This window comes from Herpailurus yagouaroundi, unplaced genomic scaffold, assembly GCF_014898765.1.
Source record: "Herpailurus yagouaroundi ecotype Mexico unplaced genomic scaffold, PumYag 77, whole genome shotgun sequence".
Lineage (NCBI taxonomy): Eukaryota > Metazoa > Chordata > Mammalia > Carnivora > Felidae > Herpailurus > Herpailurus yagouaroundi.
In genome coordinates, this window is record NW_024412388.1 from 96,828,760 (window position 1) to 96,848,066 (window position 19,307).

The 19,307-nt window shown below is 35.5% G+C and overlaps 1 protein-coding gene across 6 annotated transcripts in view; it reads right to left on the reverse strand.

Moving 5' to 3' along the window:
- The window catches only part of ST7L (suppression of tumorigenicity 7 like), an 83,028-nt gene that overhangs the window by 47,164 nt on the left and 16,557 nt on the right, over positions 1 to 19,307 (reverse strand). For all 6 annotated transcript variants that reach the window (XM_040471322.1, XM_040471320.1, XM_040471319.1 and 3 more), the window contains exons 6-11: positions 16,766 to 16,844; positions 6,736 to 6,890; positions 5,142 to 5,239; positions 4,758 to 4,872; positions 1,843 to 1,915; positions 655 to 757 (exon numbers count right to left, since the gene is read on the reverse strand). In XM_040471322.1, the coding sequence (XP_040327256.1) occupies positions 655 to 757; positions 1,843 to 1,915; positions 4,758 to 4,872; positions 5,142 to 5,239; positions 6,736 to 6,890; positions 16,766 to 16,844 (623 nt within the window). The remainder of the gene's footprint in view (positions 1 to 654; positions 758 to 1,842; positions 1,916 to 4,757; positions 4,873 to 5,141; positions 5,240 to 6,735; positions 6,891 to 16,765; positions 16,845 to 19,307) is intronic.

Below are 19,307 nucleotides of genomic sequence, written 5' to 3' on the forward strand. Positions count from 1 at the left end.
ACATTTGGTAACAGATGCATATATTCTTGAATATTCTATAGTTCCTAACATGGAGCATTGCTTTTAAAACCCCAAATTTAATCTCGGGTGATAAGACACAAAGATTAACCAATAATCTGTATGTCTTCAAGGTGTATAATATAAAGACAAACGAGATGGGTATAGTTTCATCTGGGACTAAATAAACATCAACTCAGCAGTTTTTCTGGGAACTTCCACATCTGTTTCCTATCATTGATTATTTTAATCTATTTGTCTTCAGTCTTTGTCTATCCCTAGTTCAAAAACCCAGGCATCTGTCTAGAAGTAAAAAGCTTTTACAGTAACAGGAAATTTGATTTAATGATCTGAAAAATGAATGATCTTTTATTAAGACCATGCCATTTTATTTCTTCTCTATAACTAAAGTAAAAGGAACAGCTAGGTGAATACATTTCAAATTTTATTTTGAAAGCAATTACAAAGCCTAGAGTGAACTCCTGCTCCTATTCACCTTGCTAAATGCCTTTTAACATCCCCCTTATAGTGACTATCAAAATATAACAGACTAAAACAATTCTGACTCAAATTATGGAGACCCAAATTTGGTCTACATACTTTCATGAATTTGATAAACTTAAATAAAAGTAGTAGTTTCATCATAAAATTTCTCACTTTTGGAACATGAGGATTAAATTCCACAGCTCTATGAATTGCTTCCACAGCATTAATTTCTGCCATGCTTAGCCCTCTTCTGGAGGCTGTTTCAGGACAGAATCTATAAGAAAACCACAAAATGAACAAATGAATGTAAAAATCCATGATTTTGATCATAATCTAACTTCCTGAATCAGGGGTTTCTGGTGATGGCCAAAGACAAAGCCAAATAACTAGTAAACGTGAAAGTAAAGCCTTTATTTAGTTTAACATATAAAGAAAAGCAGCATAAGCAATGGAAATCCTCAAATTTAGGTAAAGAAAGCCTTCGAAGTCCATTGAAGGCACACTCTGGGAAAGGCAGTAAATATAAAATGCTACACAGGGACATCCAGAGAGTCTCATGAAATGGAAGTACACTGTTATTAAATTTTCACTGAGAGGAAAGAGTAATATTCCATTCTAATTTATATCAAGGCATAGTAATCTAAGGTGAAAAAAATGGTTGCCATTTGGTTGGTTTCTGAAAATTTTATCTGTGAAATAAAGAGAAATTCATTAAGGGCAGCCCAAAGGATAAAGATAAACAGAATAACTTGAAATTATAATCTCAGAACAGATAGTATGAAACTATTTCCCCACCACACACCTTATCAGTACCATTATAGCTACTCTCTGTACTTTCTAGCATTGCTTTAAGCATTTAACACACACAATCCTCACACACCCATGCTTTATTCTCACTTTACAGAGAGGAAGAGACTCAAACTGATTAACATGCCCAAAGTTCCACAGCTGGTATGCAGTAGACTTTGAATTGGAATCCAGGTTTAGTATAGCTCTAAAAACCTTGCTTTTTCCACTACACTAGTAAGAAGCCTCACAAGATCAAGGGTTATTCAAAAGGAAGTAGAGAGGAAAAAGCATTGTTTAAAGTCAGTGGTGAAAAACATAACACAGTTTCCCCTGCTATCTGTGAGTGTTTCTATCAAACCTTTCCTTAAGCTGGAATGGCATAAAGTGAAGAAGCAATTACCTTTTCATGAAAGTGAGAATCCTGTTTGGATTTCTTTCGGTTAGTGAACACATATATTAATGCAGGTCTCTTGTAAAAGCGAGGTGGCATAAAGTAAACTTTCAGACAGCAGGAGAAACCCATGTTGAGTTTAGCAGTCTTTCTAAATTACTATAGTTTTCATTACTTACTTATCTGAAACAGTCCTTGTCTTCAATAGTGCTGCTGTGTAACAGATTGCTGCTGACTTTGGAAGGCTTATATCTGTAATTGTAATTTTCAACTCAGGTAAGAATTACAAAACATATCTTAAGACATTTTTAATAAGAATAATTCATGATACAAAATCAACAGATGCAACACAGTAGTAGAAGCATGTGGACATGTAGTTAGACATGCAGACCTGAGTTTTAATCCTGACTCTAGTATTTACTAGCTATGCATCCTTGAACTAGTAGCAACTTCTTTAACCTTTAACCTTAGTTTTCTCTTCTCAGAATAGAGAAGTAATACTTTTCTGGCAGAGAGTAAATTAAATTATGTCTGTGAAAGCCCTCATACAATGGTGAAAAGCACTCAACAAATGTTTATGCTATGCTTACATAGGAGTATTCAGGGAAAAACATTTAGTTATAGCTGGAAATACTGAAAATTCCACCTTTCACAGAGAAAAACTAAGATTAAAAAAATAGAAATACTTAATAGTAGTTAAATCCAGGTAATACAACAGATGATTTTAATTCTTTCTCCTTACAATATTTCTGTATTTTCTACATTTTCTTAAATGACTTTTTAAAAAAATTTAAAAAATTAATCAGGAATTATAAAATAATTAGTTATATAAATCCTTTCTTAAAGAATGCACACAATAATGTTATCAGGGAAGTAAGACTTGAGGACCTTGAGTTTTATTTTATTTTAATTTTTTTTTAATTTTTTTAGCATTTTCTTTTTTAAATTTATTTTTGAGAGAGAGAGACAGAGCATGAACAGGGGAGGGGCAGAGAGAGAGGGAGACACAGAATCCGAAGCAGGCTCCAGGCTCTGAGCCATCAGCCCAGAGCGCAACGCGGGGCTTGAACTCACAGACCGCGAGATTGTGACCTGAGCTGAAGTCGGACGCTTAACCAAATGAGCCACCCAGGCGCCCCGAGGACCTTGAGTTTTAAAAAATTTTTTTTTCAACGTTTATTTATTTTTGGGACAGAGAGAGACAGAGCATGAACGGGAGAGGGGCAGAGAGAGAGGGAGACACAGAATCGGAAACAGGCTCCAGGCTCTGAGCCATCAGCCCAGAGCCTGACGCGGGGCTCGAACTCACAGACCGCGAGATCGTGACCTGGCTGAAGTCGGATGCTTAACCGACTGCGCCACCCAGGCGCCCCGGACCTTGAGTTTTAGATTCCAGAATTATACCAGCAAATAGAGAACTAAAGAAATAAATCTGTAGAGTGCCTGGGTAGCTCAGTTGGTTGAGCGTCCAACTTTGGCTCAGGTCATGATCTCATGGCTTGTGAATTCAAGCCCTGCATCAGGCTTGACAGCTCAGAGCCTAGAGCCTGCTTCCAATTCTGTTGCCTCAATCTCTGCCTCTCCCCCGCTTGCACTCTCCCTCTCTCAAAAATTAATAAACATGAAAAAAGAAAGAAAGAAAGAAATTTGCTTTTAACTTCTACAAGATTCTAGAACAGTAAAAACTCCGGAATCATAAAATCAACTGAAAACACAGAAGCATATCTAAGTTGTTAGTTTTATTTTGAATGAATCAGGTCCTATCTGATTTTTAGTATTTGGTTCCTAAGCTTGGTCATGTAAGTATCATAAGCAGGCCATGCACCCAATAAATTACATATGGAAAGAATTTCTCACAAATTTCTTCATGAGCCTACACTATTGTGAAGCACTTCCTAAGAATTCCAGATGTTTCAAAGAAATAAATTTCTCGGGGCGCCTGGGTGGCGCAGTCGGTTAAGCGTCCGACTTCAGCCAGGTCACGATCTCGCGGTCCGGGAGTTCGAGCCCTGCGTCAGGCTCTGGGCTGATGGCTCAGAGCCTGGAGCCTGTTTCTGATTCTGTGTCTCCCTCTCTCTCTGCCCCTCCCCCGTTCATGCTCTGTCTCTCTCTGTCGCAAAAATAAATGTTGAAAAAAAAAATTTAGAAATAAATTTCTCTTTCCAAGGGTAACACATTTCAAACTTTCCAAGTCATGGGGATTCCCAAACTAATGGATAGGAACTTATAACAGAACAAGGATGAATAAGTGACTTGTACATGCTCTGTTACAGTAAAAGATATGACCAGAAACATTATGCTATGCTTCTTAAAAATTCTCCCAACTCCATTTGTGGTGAACTGGCACTGTTTAGTATAATAATAAATAGCCAATACATACTGACTTTTTACTATTGGAAGACTAGTAAACAAAGAAATGGAACACCTGGATTTAAGTGCAGGCTTACCACTTACTGGCTGGGAGACCTTACCCAATTACTTACCTTCTTCAACTCCAGTTTCCTTGTTTCACTAACAAGAGCAAAAAAAAAAAAAAAAAACTTGTCCTACCACCTCACAAGAGTATTATACAGATATGAAATAAATTACACTTTGTAATCAAAAAGCATTTTAAAAATGTTATTCTGAATTACTCATGCAACTTGTTAACGGTCTCTGATACTCCAAAACAAATAAGGCACCATCCTATGTCTACAGCACCCCATACTTTTCCAATTATCTCACCTAACACACTATGCTTCAATACAACTACTATTCATTTGTCTGTATGTTCCTTTGCTAAACTGTAAATCCTACAAGGACTAAGTCCATGTCTTCTCATTCACCACTGTATTCCAAGTGCCTCACTCCTATTGGGTGCTGAATAAACAAATGAATAAATCTTTACAGAAGAAAAGTTCCTCCCTGCAGGCTTTTGCTCCCAAAAGTCCTGATAAAGAAAGTACTTAATATAACTGTATCCATGGATTCTAAATACTGACTGTTTAGAATAGGAAGAGAAAATCAAAGAAATACCAGAACAGAATCATATTTATGATTACATATTTGAAAAAATATTTTAACCATGCTATCAACTAAGTCAATTATCACTCACCATCATATTTTGCTAGGACTGCCTGAACATCTGCATAGGCCTGTAATTCTAAAAGTGATTCTAGGAGATTCTCATGGATGTTCAACATGGTAAGAGGAGGAAATTCTTTCATCAGCTGTACATTAAAAGGAAAAAAAGATTAAAATTATAGCAAAGGAACTCAACAGAGCTGAATCTGATTCATTAAAGTAGAAATTCTTTAGTGTCTTAACAAAACTGTGAAGACTCAACCCTTAAGAAATGTACGTATATTAAATAAATATCTTGTTATAAAGACTATCATTTAAAAAATAATGATTTTGCATTAAAATAACTGGCAACTTAAACCACATTTTCAGTTTTTCAAGGAAAAATTATAAACATCCAATCATTAAATTTACTTACATCTCTCATTATTTTTACTGCTTCTCTTATTCTTCCTAATTTTCTTGCACACATTGCTAATCTTCTTTTAATATATACCAGTACATTCGTATCTCTTCCTATTAAAAAAAAAAATGACACAACTATCACTTTGTATTATGACCTACTATTTCATTAACATATTATCCATTAATTTTATTGGCTTACCCTGGAAGCTTCAATTAAAATTAAATTGTTTCCAAATGGAATGATTATTGAATTTGGGTGATGAACATTGAATGAGAGTTCATTATGCTATTTTTGTGTATGTGTGAAGTTTTTTATGGTAAAAGCTTAAAATCTTTCTATATATACAGAATTACTTTTGCCTCTAATAGTAAGTAATCTGAGTACATTATAAGTTAATTTGTGTATACTTGACAAGTATATTTTAATATTAATATAGAAGAAATATATACATTAAATAGAAAAAATAAATCTAACCTATTGAGTTTCTGCGTAAACAACCTATTATTTTAACATTCTCTATTGTTTTAACTGATAAAATATGTTCAAAACAAAATTTCCATGGCTAGAGTGAACTTTTGCTCAACAGCTAGTAACTAACAAACTATAAAACTATTTCTAGAAAGAGCTAACAAATATTTCTGTAAGTACCTCATAATCATATTTGAGATTATACAAAGACAAATGGCATGGCTTTTTCACAGATGTAGTTTCATTAGTTCCAGACTGCAAAATTATATATTCCCACAGTTGTATGCCATAACAACATACATTAATGAAACATACTGTATACATCAATATTTAGTTTGGAGAGAAAACATTATCCAAATTTTAATTTCCACAAACAAAAGATTTAGAACTTAACTGCTAGCAGATAATACATTATGTAAACATATTTCAATTTATTGCCCATAATCTGCCAAAATCATTAAACTAAAATGCTCTGGCCACAAAAAATAGCAGGAAGCAACAGCACTACAGATTCTAACATCTTTGGTGGAAGTATCTCAATCACAGCTGAGAGAGTATCCCTAAGAGTGGAAAGAATTTCAGTTGCTATGGCCCATATGCTCTCAAACACATCATAGAGAAAAGTCAAAGAAAGAATCAATGCCAAGTGTAAGGCTGAATTTTTATACCAAAGGGCTGACTCCCTGGCACTCTGTGGAGATACATACAGTCTGAAGAGCAAACCAAATGATGTACTTTCACCATTGCTTGGGGTAAGGGTGAGGATAAAGGTAATACCTGCTTATCGTTACTAGAACGGTCTCCTGAATCTTGAATATTTTTGAGCTGTATTTCTCCAATGACCAACCCGGTTTTCACATGAAATAAATTACTGTTAAGTCTAAGAGCAGCACATCTCTCAATAACCAGAGCACATCTGTTCCCTTCTGTAAGCATTCTCTAGCTAATGCATATTTGTCTTGCTGGCTTGCAGTCATTATGAATACATTAGCTATCTCTTCTGAAAAGAAGCTAACCTCGAAATAGTAAGGATTTTTTTCTGTGTGTTTTTGTTTTTTTACTTATTGTTGTTTGTGTCTTAAACATAAATGAGCCAATTTCAGGAGCTAAAAGGTAAAATCAGTTCAGATTTTCTTACTCAGTTGAGCTTCGTGCTGAGGACTTTGGTGCTGGCACTGCTGTGACCGCCTGTAAATTGTCTCTCCTGCCTTGAGTGCCTGTTTAAATAACCTTTCAGCATCCACAATAGTTGTTGCTTCTTCCTCAGCCAGTAAAACATATGCAGTGGCACAGCTATGAAGAAAGCAAGTAAGGCAATTTTAAGTAAAATGGTTAAGGCAAGTATTTTCTCTTGGATATGTCCCTTTGTTCTGCATCACATTTCCCTACCTTTACCTAGACTTTCCATCTCTTGGAGGAAAAAAAGAAAACTTCACTCAGTACTTTATAATTTATTAGGGGTATATTGGTATATTTTGTGTGTGTTTCCACAATTTTTCTCCTTTCCTACCTTTCTCCTCTTTATTTTCTATTTTACTTCTATATCCATTCTGTTTGTCCCATATTTTTCTTTGGGGAAAGGGATAAGAAAGTAAGATATATAAAGAATTATGTAGAAAGCAGTTCAAGGGACTATGCATTCTAGTTGTCATGCCTACTCTTAGCCACTCTATATTGTTAATATCGATCTAATGAGGGCAGGTATGGAAGATGGTGAAGATTGAGAAGAAAGTCCCACAGCCAACTAGGCACTTTTAACATATGACTTAGAAACCGATCATTTCAGAAACAGCCCTTTTTCCCAACCCTGAGCCTTCCTTCTGCATGCTACCCCATCCTCTCTTAGACTTAACCACAATCATGTTGTGGCAAAACTCCCTTGGTCTGAATTCTAGTCTTTCCTCCTGCACTGTTGCTCATACTTGTCACACCCACACTCACTCTAAGTTTCTTCACCCTACTGAAACACAAAGATTTCTCTTTGTATCAATTAAGTCAAAAGCTGGCTAATAAAGAGAAATTAACCTGTTTGGGGGCAAAAAAAGAGAAAAAGTTTCCTTTCCATTTCAAAAAACAGCAAGTACATCTCTCCTGGAGACAATATGCTAGTTATCTAAGCCTGCACTGTCAAGTACTGTAGTCATTACCACATGTAGTTACTGACCACTTGAAGTGTGCCTAATCTGAACTGAAATGGGAGGTCAGTGCAAAGTGCACAATGGCTTTTGAAGACTTGGAAGAATATAAAATACTTTAAAAGTTTAAAAAATATATTGATTATACGTTAAAATAATATTTTAATATTTTGAATACAGCTTAAGAAGATATATTATTTAGGTTAATTTCACTTATTTCTTTTTACGTTTTAAATCTGGCTACCAGAAAATTTAAAGTTACTTATATGGATCATGTTATGTTTCTATTGAACAGTATTTAGGAAGAGAAGAGAAATTGTTGGTAAAACTACAAGACCAGGCATAAAACAAAAATGATGGCAAGGTAACTATCAAACAACTGGGGACAAGAAGGATCTTTTGAACGTAACAAATGGAAACTGGACTATTTCAGCATCCTTCAAATACTACACTAAATTGACTATATGATAATTTCACTCATCAACAGACATTTTGCTATTACATTATATTAGATTTCTCTGAAGCATTAGATATATTGCTGCTTTAAACGCTAGGCTCCCAAACTGCCATTCTAAACATAATTCAAATGCTTTTAAATAACAAAATAAAAGCACTTTTAAAAGATCTAGATAGGTATAAATTAATGGAGTAGAATCAAAATATGAATATATTTTAAATTATAGCATAGCTATATGATAAAAAGTTCTTTCCTCTCAGAGCTTTCTTGTATTTGTTCAAAAATATTTTTAATGGACATGTTAATACAGAAATTAATTTTATGAATATTGAAATAATTATTAGGAGTGTTGCTTTTTTTAATTAATGTAAAATTCACATCACAAAATTAGCCATTTTAAAGTATGTCATCCACAGACTTTTAATATATTTACAAGATTCATTCATGTAGCATGTGGCTGTATTTCACTCCTTTTTATGACTGAATAATATTCCATTGTATAGATACACCACATTCTGTTTATCCATTCATCATCACCTGATGGCCATCTGGGTTGGTTCCAGTTTGAGGCTATTATACTGCTGGGAACATCTGTTTAAAAGTTTCTGTTTGAACACCTGCTTTCAGTACTCTTCAGCATATGCCTAGCTGTGGAACTGCTGGGCATATGATGGTTCTAGTTTTATCTTTTTGACAAACTGCCAAACTGTTTTCCACAGTGGCTATACCATTTTACATTCCTACCTGCAATGTATGAGGGTTCTGATTTCTCCACATTTTTGCAAACATTTGGTATTTTCTGGAGGTTTTTGTTATACCCATCTTGTGAAGGGACATCTCATTGTTGCTTTCATTTTAATTTCCCTAGTGATGAATGATGTCAACCACCTTTACATGTGCTTATTGGTCATTTATATATCTTCTTTGAAGAAATGTCTATTCAAATCCTTTGTTCATTTTTAATTGGGTTATCTTTTTGTTATTGAGTTGTTAACAGCTCTTGATATATTCTGGATGCTAGACTCATCAAATATGGCTTGCAAACATTTTCTCTCATTCTGTGGGTTGTCTTTTCACTTTCTTGATAGTATCCTTCAATGCACAAAAGCTTTTAATTTTGATGAAGTCTAATTTATCTAATTTTTTTGTTTTTGTTTTTGTTGCTTGCGCTTTTGGTGTCATATCTAAGAAACCATTGCCAAATCCAGTCTTGAAAATTTGCCCCTGTCTTCTTCTAGGAGTTTACAGTTCTAGCTCATAAATTTAGGTTTCTGATTAATTTTTAATTGTTTACGATGTGATGTAAGGGTTGCTTTTTTACGTAGTTATCCATTTGCCCAGTATCACTTAATGAAAAAACTATTCTTTCCCCCATGCAATGGTCTTGGCAACCTTGTCAGGGGCACTGGGTGACTCAACTGGTTAAGTGTCAGACTCTTCATTTTGGCTCAGGTCATGATCTCATGGTTTGTGAGAGTGAGCCCCACATTGGGCTCTAGGCTGACAGCATGGAGCCTGCTTGGGATTCTCTCTCTCCCTTCTCTCTGCCCTTCCCTGCTCACTCTCTCTCTTTCTCTCTCAAAATAAATAAATAAACATTTTTAAAAAATGGTCCTGGCACAAAAATCAATTGGCCATAAATGCATGGGTTTATTTCTGGACTCACAATTTGATTCCATCAACCTAGATGTCTATCTTTATTTAATTACTGCAGCTTCATAGTAAGTTTTGAAATCAGGAAGTGAGTTCTCCAACTTTATTCTTTTTCAAGATTGTTTTGGCTCTTTGAGGGCTCTTACAATTCCATGTGAATTTTAGGATCGGCTGGTCCATTTCATAATCATGGCTACTGAAATCCTGACAGGAATTGTACTGAATTTGAAGATCAGCTTGAGGAGTGCTGCTATCTTAACAATATTAAGTATTCCAATTCATGAACATGGGATGTCTTTCCATTTACTTAAGTCTTCTTTAACTTTTTCAAAAATACTTCGTCATTTTTAGTGTACAAATCTTGCACTCCTTGGTTAAATTTAATCCTTAAATATTTTACCATTTTTGATGCTATTATAAATGGAATTGTTTTTCAAATTTCTTTTACAGACTATCTACTATTAGTGTATAGATATATGACAGACATTAAGAAGGACTTGTTTCTGCCATTTCCTATTTGTTTTCTTTATGTCCTATAGACAATAACTTTGTTGAACTCTTTTGTTAGCTCTACCAGTTTTTTTGTGTGTGGATTCTTTGGGATTTCTATGCATAAGATCATGTAATCTGTGAATAAAGTTTTACTTTTTCCTTTATGATTTGGAAGCCATTTCTCCCCCATTCTTACCAAATTGCACTGGCTAACCTTTCCAGTCCAATGTTAAATAGAAGTGGCAGGAAGTGGCAGTTTAAGGAAGTTTCCTTCCATTCCTGTCCTTTTTTTTTTTTAGTGTTTTTACCATAAAATGGTGTTGGATTTTGTCAAATACCTTTTCTGCATCAATAGAGATGACCACGTGGTTCTCATTCTTTTTTCTATTAATGTGGTATCTTACATTGACTGATTTTCATATTTTTTAAAAAGTTTATTTATTTTGGGGCGCCTGGGTGGCGCAGTCGGTTAAGCGTCCGACTTCAGCCAGGTCACGATCTCGCGGTCCGTGAGTTCGAGCCCCGCGTCAGGCTCTGGGCCGATGGCTCAGAGCTTGGAGCGTGTTTCTGATTCTGTGTCCCCCTCTCTCTCTCTGCCCCTCCCCCGTTCATGCTCTGTCTCTCTCTGTCCCAAAAATAAATAAACGTTGAAAAAAAAAAAGTTTATTTATTTTGAGAGAAAGAGAGAGGGAGAGCAGGGGAGGGGCAGAGAGGGAGGGAGAGAGAATCTCCAGCAGGCTGCACACCATCAGCATGGAGACTGACATGGGCTCAAACTCAGCAACTGTGAGATCACGACCTGAACTGAAATCAAGAGTTGGATGCTTAACTAATTGAACCACCCAGGTGCCCCCATATTTTTTTAAGTTTTATTTACTTAAGTAATCGCTACACCCCACATGGGGCTCAAACGCATCATGAGATCAAGAGTCACGTGCACTTCTGACTGAGCCAGCCAGGAGCTCCTGATCTTCATATTTTAAACCACCCTTGCCTTCTTGGGATAAATCCCATTTGTTCATGGTATATAATTCTTCTGACATGCTCCTGGATTTTCCGTGCTAGTATTTTGGTGAGGATTTCTGCATCTGTATTCATAATGGACATTAACCTATAGTTTTTGTTTCTTGTGATGTCTTTGTTTGATTTTGGTATGAGGGCAATACTGGCTACACAGAATGAGTTAGGAAGAGTTACTTCCCTCCTATTTCTTTGAAGAGTTTAAGAACTGGTGTTATTTCTTCTTCAAGTGCTTGGTAGCATTTGCCAGTGAAGGGATCTAGTCCTGGTTGCCTTTGTTTGGAAGTTTTTAAATTATTGATTCCATCTCTTCACTTGTTACAGGTCTATTCAGATTTTCCATTTCATCTTGGGTCAGTCTTGGTACTGTGTTGTTAGAAATGTGTCCATTTATCTAATTTGTATGCATATAATTATTCACTGAATTCTCTTGTGTTTTTCATTTCTATAAGGTCAGCAGTAATGTTCTCAGTTTCATTCTTAGTTTTAGTAATCTGAGTCTTATCTCTTTTTTAGTCTGGCTAAAAAGTTTGTCAATTTTGTTAATCTTTTAAAAAACCAACCTCTGGCTTCATTCTTTTTTTCTACTCTATTTTGTTTATCTCACTCTAATCTTTGTTACTGCCTTCTGTTTGTTGTTTAGTTAGCTCTTCATATTCTCATTTCTTTTTTTCATTTTTTTAATTTTTATTTATTTTTTTTAAATTTACACCAAGTTAGTTAGCATGCAGTGCAACAATGATTTCAGGAGTAGATTCCTTAATGCCCCTTACCCATTTAGCCCATCCCCCATCCCATTTAAAAAAATTTTTTTAATGTTTATTTGATTTTCAGAGAGACAGAGGAGTGGGGAAGGGGCAGAGAGAGAGGGAGACACAGAATCCAAAGCAGGTCCCAGGCTCTAAGCTTTCAGCACAGGGGCCAACACAGGGCTTGAACCCACGAACTGTGAGATCATGCCCTGAGCCGAAGTCGGTTGCTGAACCAATTGAGCCACCTATGCGCCCCCATCTTCTCATTTGTTAAGGAAGGTATAAAGTTTAAGTTATTGATTTGAGATCTTTTTTATTAATGCAAGTGTTTACAGCTATAAATTTTTCTCTGAGCACTGCTTTCTCTGTGTCTCATAAGTTTTGGTATGTTGTGCTTTCATTTTCACTCATCACAAAGTATTTTCTGATTATTTCCTTGTGATTTATTCTTTGACTCATTGGTTAAAACTTGTCTAACTTCCACATATTCCAATATTGTGGAATTTCCAGATTTCCTTGTTATTGATTTCTAATTTTATTAGAAAACATGGTTGCAGTGAATAGTTTATATAATTTCAATGTTTTGAAATTTATTGAGAATTGTTTATATCATAATATGTGACGCATCTTGGAGAATGTTCCATGTACACTTGAGATGAACATGTATTCCACTGTTGTTGGGTAGAGTACTATACAGATGTCTGTTAGGTCTAATTAGTTTATAGTGTTCTTCAAGTCTTTCATTTCATTGTGTATCTTTTGTCTAATTATTCTATCCATTATTGAAATTGCATGTTGAAGTTTCCAACTATTATTGTTGAACTGTCTATTACCTTCCTTCAATTCTGTCAGTTTTTGCTTCATATATTTTGGGGCTTTGTTATTAGATGCATGTAAGTTTAAAATTGTTGTGTATTCTTAATAAACTGAACCTCTTTTATCATTAGATAATGTAATTGTCTCATAAAAATTTTGTCTTGGGGCATCTCAGTTGGTTAATTGTCCGACTTTGGCTCAGGTCACTCATGGTTCATGAGTTCAAGCCCCACATCGGGTTCTCCGTGTAAGCACAGAGCCTGCTTTGGATCCTCTGGCCTCCTCCCTCTCTGCCCATCCCCTCCACTCTCAAAAATAACATTAAAAAATTTAAAAAAATATTTTTTGTCTTAAACTCTATTTTGTCTGATATTGGTTTAGCCATTGCAGCTCTCTTTTGGTTACTATTTGCATGAAAATCTTTTTCCATAATTTTACTTTCTACTTCTCTGTGTCTGTCTAAAATGAGTCTCTTATAGACAGCATATGATTTAACTATTTTTTAAATCCATTCTGCCAAAAAATGCCTTTAACTGGAGAGTTTCATCTATTTACATGTAAGTAGTTAATGGAAAGGAAGGACTTGTTTCTACTATTTTCCTATTTGTTTTCTATATGTCCTTTTTTGTCCTTATTTCCTGAAGTAATTGTGTTAGGTATTTTCTAGCATACCATTTTGATTTCCTTGTCACTTCTTTTACTATGTTTTTTAGTTACTTTCAGGTGATTAACAATTAACAATTATATTTAACTTCTTAATTTACAGCAACCTAGTTTCAATTAATACTAACCTAGTTTCTATAGTATACAAAATTTTGCTCCTTCCCCCCCACCTTATGCTGTTATTGTCACAAATTACATTTTTATATACTGTACGTCCATTAACATAAATTTATAATTATTTACATTGTTGTCTTTTAAGTCATATTGAAAAAAAAAAGAATTGCAAACCCAAAATATATTAACTTTTATATTTGCCTATGAAATTATTTTTACTGGTGTTCTTTGTTGCTTTGTGTAGAGTCAAGACTGTCTAATGTCCTTTAAGTTCAGCCTGAAAAACTCCTTTTGGCATTTTGCATAATTATACGTCTACTAGCAATGAACTCTCAGTTTCTGTTCATCTGGGAATGCCTTAATTTCCCCTTCATTTTTGAAGGACAGGTTTGTTGGATAGAGAGTCTGTAGTTAACAGTTTTCTTTCTTTCAGAATTTTGACTTTGTCATCCCACTGCCTTCCGGCTTCTATGGTTTCTGATGAGAAATCAGCTGTTAATCTTATTGAGGATCCCTCATACATGATGAGTCACTTCTTTTTTGCTGCTTTCAGTAATCTCCCCTTGTCTATGGTCTCAATGTGAATGTCTCTGATTATATCTTACTTGGGGTTCACTGAGTTTCTTGGTCTTTGTTTCTAGATTTATTTCTACTTTTGTCCCTAGATTTCTTTCTAGATTTCGGGATCTTTATTGATATTCTCTAATGGTGAAACATTCTTCTCATGATTTCCTTTTGTTCTTTGTACATGGCTTTCTCTACCTCTTTGAGCATATTTAAAATATTTGATTTAAAGTTTTTATCTAGAAAGTCCAAAGTCTGGGCTTCCTCAAGGACAGTCTCCATTCCTTTCCTTTCTTTTCTTTGTGTGGGATATATTTTGTTTCTTTCTATGTCTGGTAATTTTTCTGTTGAAAACTACAAATTTTGAATATCATAATCTAGCAACTCTAGAAATCAGATTTCCCCCTCCTTCCCGTGGCTTGCTGTTGTTGCCTGTTGCAGTTGTTTACTTGCTTAGTGACTTTTCTGAATTTTATGAAGTTTGTATTCTTTATCATATATGACCAGTGAAGCCTCTGCTCTGTTGCCTTATTTATCAGCCAGTGATGCGATAGAGACTGCCTTAAATACCTGGAACCAAAAACAAAACAAGAAAACCAAGTCTTTGCAGATTGGTTCTGTGTGTTGGGGCACACCTTCAACATTCAGTCAGGCATATAATTCTGCCTTAGCCTTTACTTTCTGTTTGTGCAGAACCTGAAATTTAGACAGAGCTTAGGGCCTTTTTAAGTCTTTTCTGAGCATATGCCCAACCTTAGGTATATGTGGGATGTTTGAGATTCCCAGGAATATGTGAGAGCTTTTGAAAGCCTTTACTTCCTAAAGTATCTAATTCCCCAACCTTTCCTCACAAGCTTTCTGATTTGTCTATTGTTTGCCCCAGCTGTTATCCCTTGCCCCCAGGGCAGCAGGGACTAATGCATTTGCCTTTAAACGTTTTCAACAAATGCCCCCCAGTGTAGCTGTGTCAATGCTGGGAGAGTTCAGAATTAACCCAAATAAAGACAAGCCTTTTAAGTTGGTCCTTCAGGGAACACCAGACAGGTCAAAATAAACAACCACAATTTTTTAAGAATAAAATCCATTCCACTTCCTCTGGTAGTTGGAACCTATACCCAAAATGAAGACTTTTTGTCTTCAAGGCTGCCCCACTGAGCTACGGAGTGGGGGATGGGGTCAGTGTAAGTTAAAACACCACAACGCTCTCTTATAGAAATTCGGCTGTTTTTTTTAATTGATTATGCATTCTCCAGGATGTTATAAACTTTTGATTAGTTTCTAGGGTTTCAATAAAGCTGATTCACTGCTTTTGGAGTTCCCCACACTGTGATTTTGCTCAACCTTGGAAAGGTCTTCTTAACAAGGATAATATATCTTGTTGCAGGATACAGGGAACAATGTTAAATTCACGTTATTCAGGAAGCATTTCTTTTTTTTTTTTTTTTAATTTTTTTTTTCAACGTTTATTTATTTTTGGGACAGAGAGAGACAGAGCATGAATGGGTGAGGGGCAGAGAGAGAGGGAGACACAGAATCGGAAACAGGCTCCAGGCTCTGAGCCATCAGCCCAGAGCCCGGACGTGGGGCTCGAACTCACGGACCGCGAGATCGTGACCTGGCTGAAGTCGGAAGCCTAACCGACTGCGCCACCCAGGCGCCCCCAGGAAGCATTTCTTGATTAACCCTGACTATGGCTGTATTTTTATTCCTGGCATTTATTCAGTATCAGATTAACACTTACTGATCTGCCCCACTTAAATATTATGATTTTACATTTTGCCTTTTCAAAATGTAGAGTTGATACAAAGAGCTATAAAAAATAAATGTTCTTAACATGAAAAAAAGTTAGAGCTACATATCATTTATTTTGAATCCTCGTCTCATGCCTCCAATCCCATTAGCAACTAAAGTTCTCAGGACTGAATGAATGCTTTAAATGAATGACTTAAATGAAAAACAAAATTAATACAGGTGGCATAAGTATTTTAGTACTCTTTAACTATCAAGTATTGGGGCGCCTGGGTGGCGCAGTCGGTTAAGCGTCCGACTTCAGCCAGGTCACGATCTCGCGGTCCGTGAGTTCGAGCCCCGCGTCAGGCTCTTGGCTGATAGTTCGGAGCCTGGAGCCTGTTTCCGATTCTGTGTCTCCCTCTCTCTCTGCCCCTCCCCCGTTCATGCTCTGTCTCTCTCTGTTCCAAAAATAAATAAAAAACGTTGAAAAAAATATTAAAAAAAAAAAAACTATCAAGTATTATAACCAATTAGTTCAGCATTCTCCATTTAAAAAGTATTTCTAGGATAATTTCTATTCAAAAGCATAGATAAGCTTGTAATTTAGGAAGCAAAGTACAGATGTGAACACTGCAAAATTTCTCTCTAGTATGCAAAATAAAGGGACTGGTAATGACTCCAAGTGTTTTAGGAACAGACAAAAGATAACATAAAATCATTTGCCTGGGTTTCCTTCAAAACAAACTTACTTTCCATATATTTCAAACTTACTCATTGTTTAATTCTAAAGCTTGATAGGCTGCTTTGATTCGAGCTGGAGGATTTCTTTCCCTCCATGCCTTCTGCATAACTGTAGGAAAAATATTTCAAAAAGTAGATGAGATGGTAAACATAAATAATCTTACTCAAAACATATGAAGAATGAGCTATGAAAGTAAACAAAACTTTAAATAACATGTTCTTAAACATAAGAAACAAGAAATTGGGGTGTTAGTTCACATTAATCTTATGAGAAATTCGCATTAAATTTGGAAGCTTCACATACAATAAAAATATATTCTTTCTCTGATTGAAGTAACAACATATAAAGTGTTTAATCCATTTGATTGCATCATTATTATACAAGAACATTTATATTTCTAAATGCATATTGAGTCTGAGTGACATCAAATTGTAATCAATACGAAATATTCTACTTTTTAAATCACTTTGCAAAGAGTCTATGGAACTGTTAAAATATACAAAACACTTAAAAAAAGGCTTTGTCTAACCAATGATTCAATGCAGGAACAATTTGCGTTTTGTATAAACCTGTTTGAATTTGCGTTTTGTATAAAAAGGTGGAAAAAGTAATTAATTTAGAGTATTGTCCATTTGTGGAAAATGTCAGTCTCTACCAAGATTCAACAAAGCCTAAATGAAGATCTTTCTAGAATAACAATATTAGTTTTGTTACCAATTACTGTACCAAAATGAAAATTTCATAGTAATAAATACCAAATAAGATTTCATGCCAAAAAAATAAGTTTCTTAAAAATTAAATAAACAAATAAACAAAGTATATTCATGAAACTATCTGGCCTATTTCAAGTTTGATAAGAAAAATAGAGAATCTATGAATGTTGCTTTTGGAACAAAACCTACAACTGTCCAGAAAGAATAATGTGGAAAATGTTTGAGTTTTCCTTTGGAAACAAAATATTAGTCTTGGCTTAGAAAAGAAGACAATATATTCTACTTGTGTAACAAAAATACATTTCTCATATCAAATATGTCACCATCTGGCTGACAGCTAATGTTTCCTGAACTTGACAAATTGATGCAAGTCAGCACCCATCTGATAATAACCAGGTAAAGAATAGCATTTTGTTGGGGGGCCTGGGTGGCTCAGTTGGTTGAATGACCGACTTCGTCTCAGGTCATGATCATGGTCCGTGAGTTCAAGACCCATGTCGGACTCTGTGCTGTCAGTTCAGAGCCTGGAGCCTGGAGCCTGCATCGGATTCTGTGTCTCCCTCTCTCTCTGCCCCTCCCCCACTCATGCTCTGTCTCTCTCTGTCTCAGAAATAAATAAACATTAAGAAAAAAAAATTTAAAAAAAAGAGAATAGCATTTTGTTGAAACATTAAAATATTACATAAAAATAAAGACTAATATTAGACTTGCCAGTTTTAATGATGGGGCTTTTTTCTTTAAGTTACATGATATTTACAAGTCAAATTTTGATGCTGAATCTTTATTAACATTAAAAAAAATTTTTTTTCAACGTTTATTTATTTTTGGGACAGAGAGAGACAGAGCATGAACGGGGGAGGGGCAGAGAGAGAGGGAGACCCAGAATCGGAAACAGGCTCCAGGCTCTGAGCCATCAGCCCAGAGCCTGATGCGGGGCTTGAACTCCCGGACCGCAAGATCGTGACCTGGCTGAAGTCGGACGCTTAACCGACTGCGCCACCCAGGCGCCCCTTTATTAACATTTTAAATTGTTATTTGATATTCTAGTATACTGGAATTATTTAAGCAATTCTTTTGATTATGAAGTTACACCCAATTTTTTTTGTTAATTATAGAAATGTTATAATAACCATCTTTCAACATCTACTTTTGCATACCTGACCAAATATTTCCTTTCTAGAAGTGGAATGGTTGGTTAAATGGTTGGATATACACTCCGAAACTCTTCTCAATAAGATTGTATTAAATTACATTCTTTCAGGCAGTGGATGAGAGAGAGAAAGAGAGAGAGAGAGAGAGAGAGAAAGAGAGACAGACAGTTTCCCTGCTTAGCAACACTGAGTAGTAACAATTTTGCTAATTTAATATGTGGAAACGATCTCATCTTCATTTGCATTTCTTTGCGGGGGGAGAGGCAGAGAGACAGGGGGCCAGCAGATCTTAAGTGGGCTCTGGGGCCGACAGCAGGAAGCACAACCCGGGGCTCAAACTCATGAACTGTGAGATCAGGACCTGAGCTGAAGTTGCTTACCCGAATGAGCCACCCAGGTGCCCCCGCATTTCTTTTATTTCTAGTAAGGTCATATGATCCACCTTTAAGCATTTGTTCTTATTCTTATTATGTTTTCAACTGCACTATCCAGCCTTTCAAGATTAATCCTCACAACCAATGCAGTTCCAAGCTAAAAGGGAAAGGAGAAATAAAGCATAAGAAGAAAAATGTGTATTTCTTTCTTTAAAAAAGGTTTAGGAGTAATTTAAAGGAAAATATTGATTTAGTATTCAACTGTCCTCTTTAAGAGATCTTGACATGCTCAAAAAAATAACACAAGCAATTAGCAATTCAATCAATTTAATC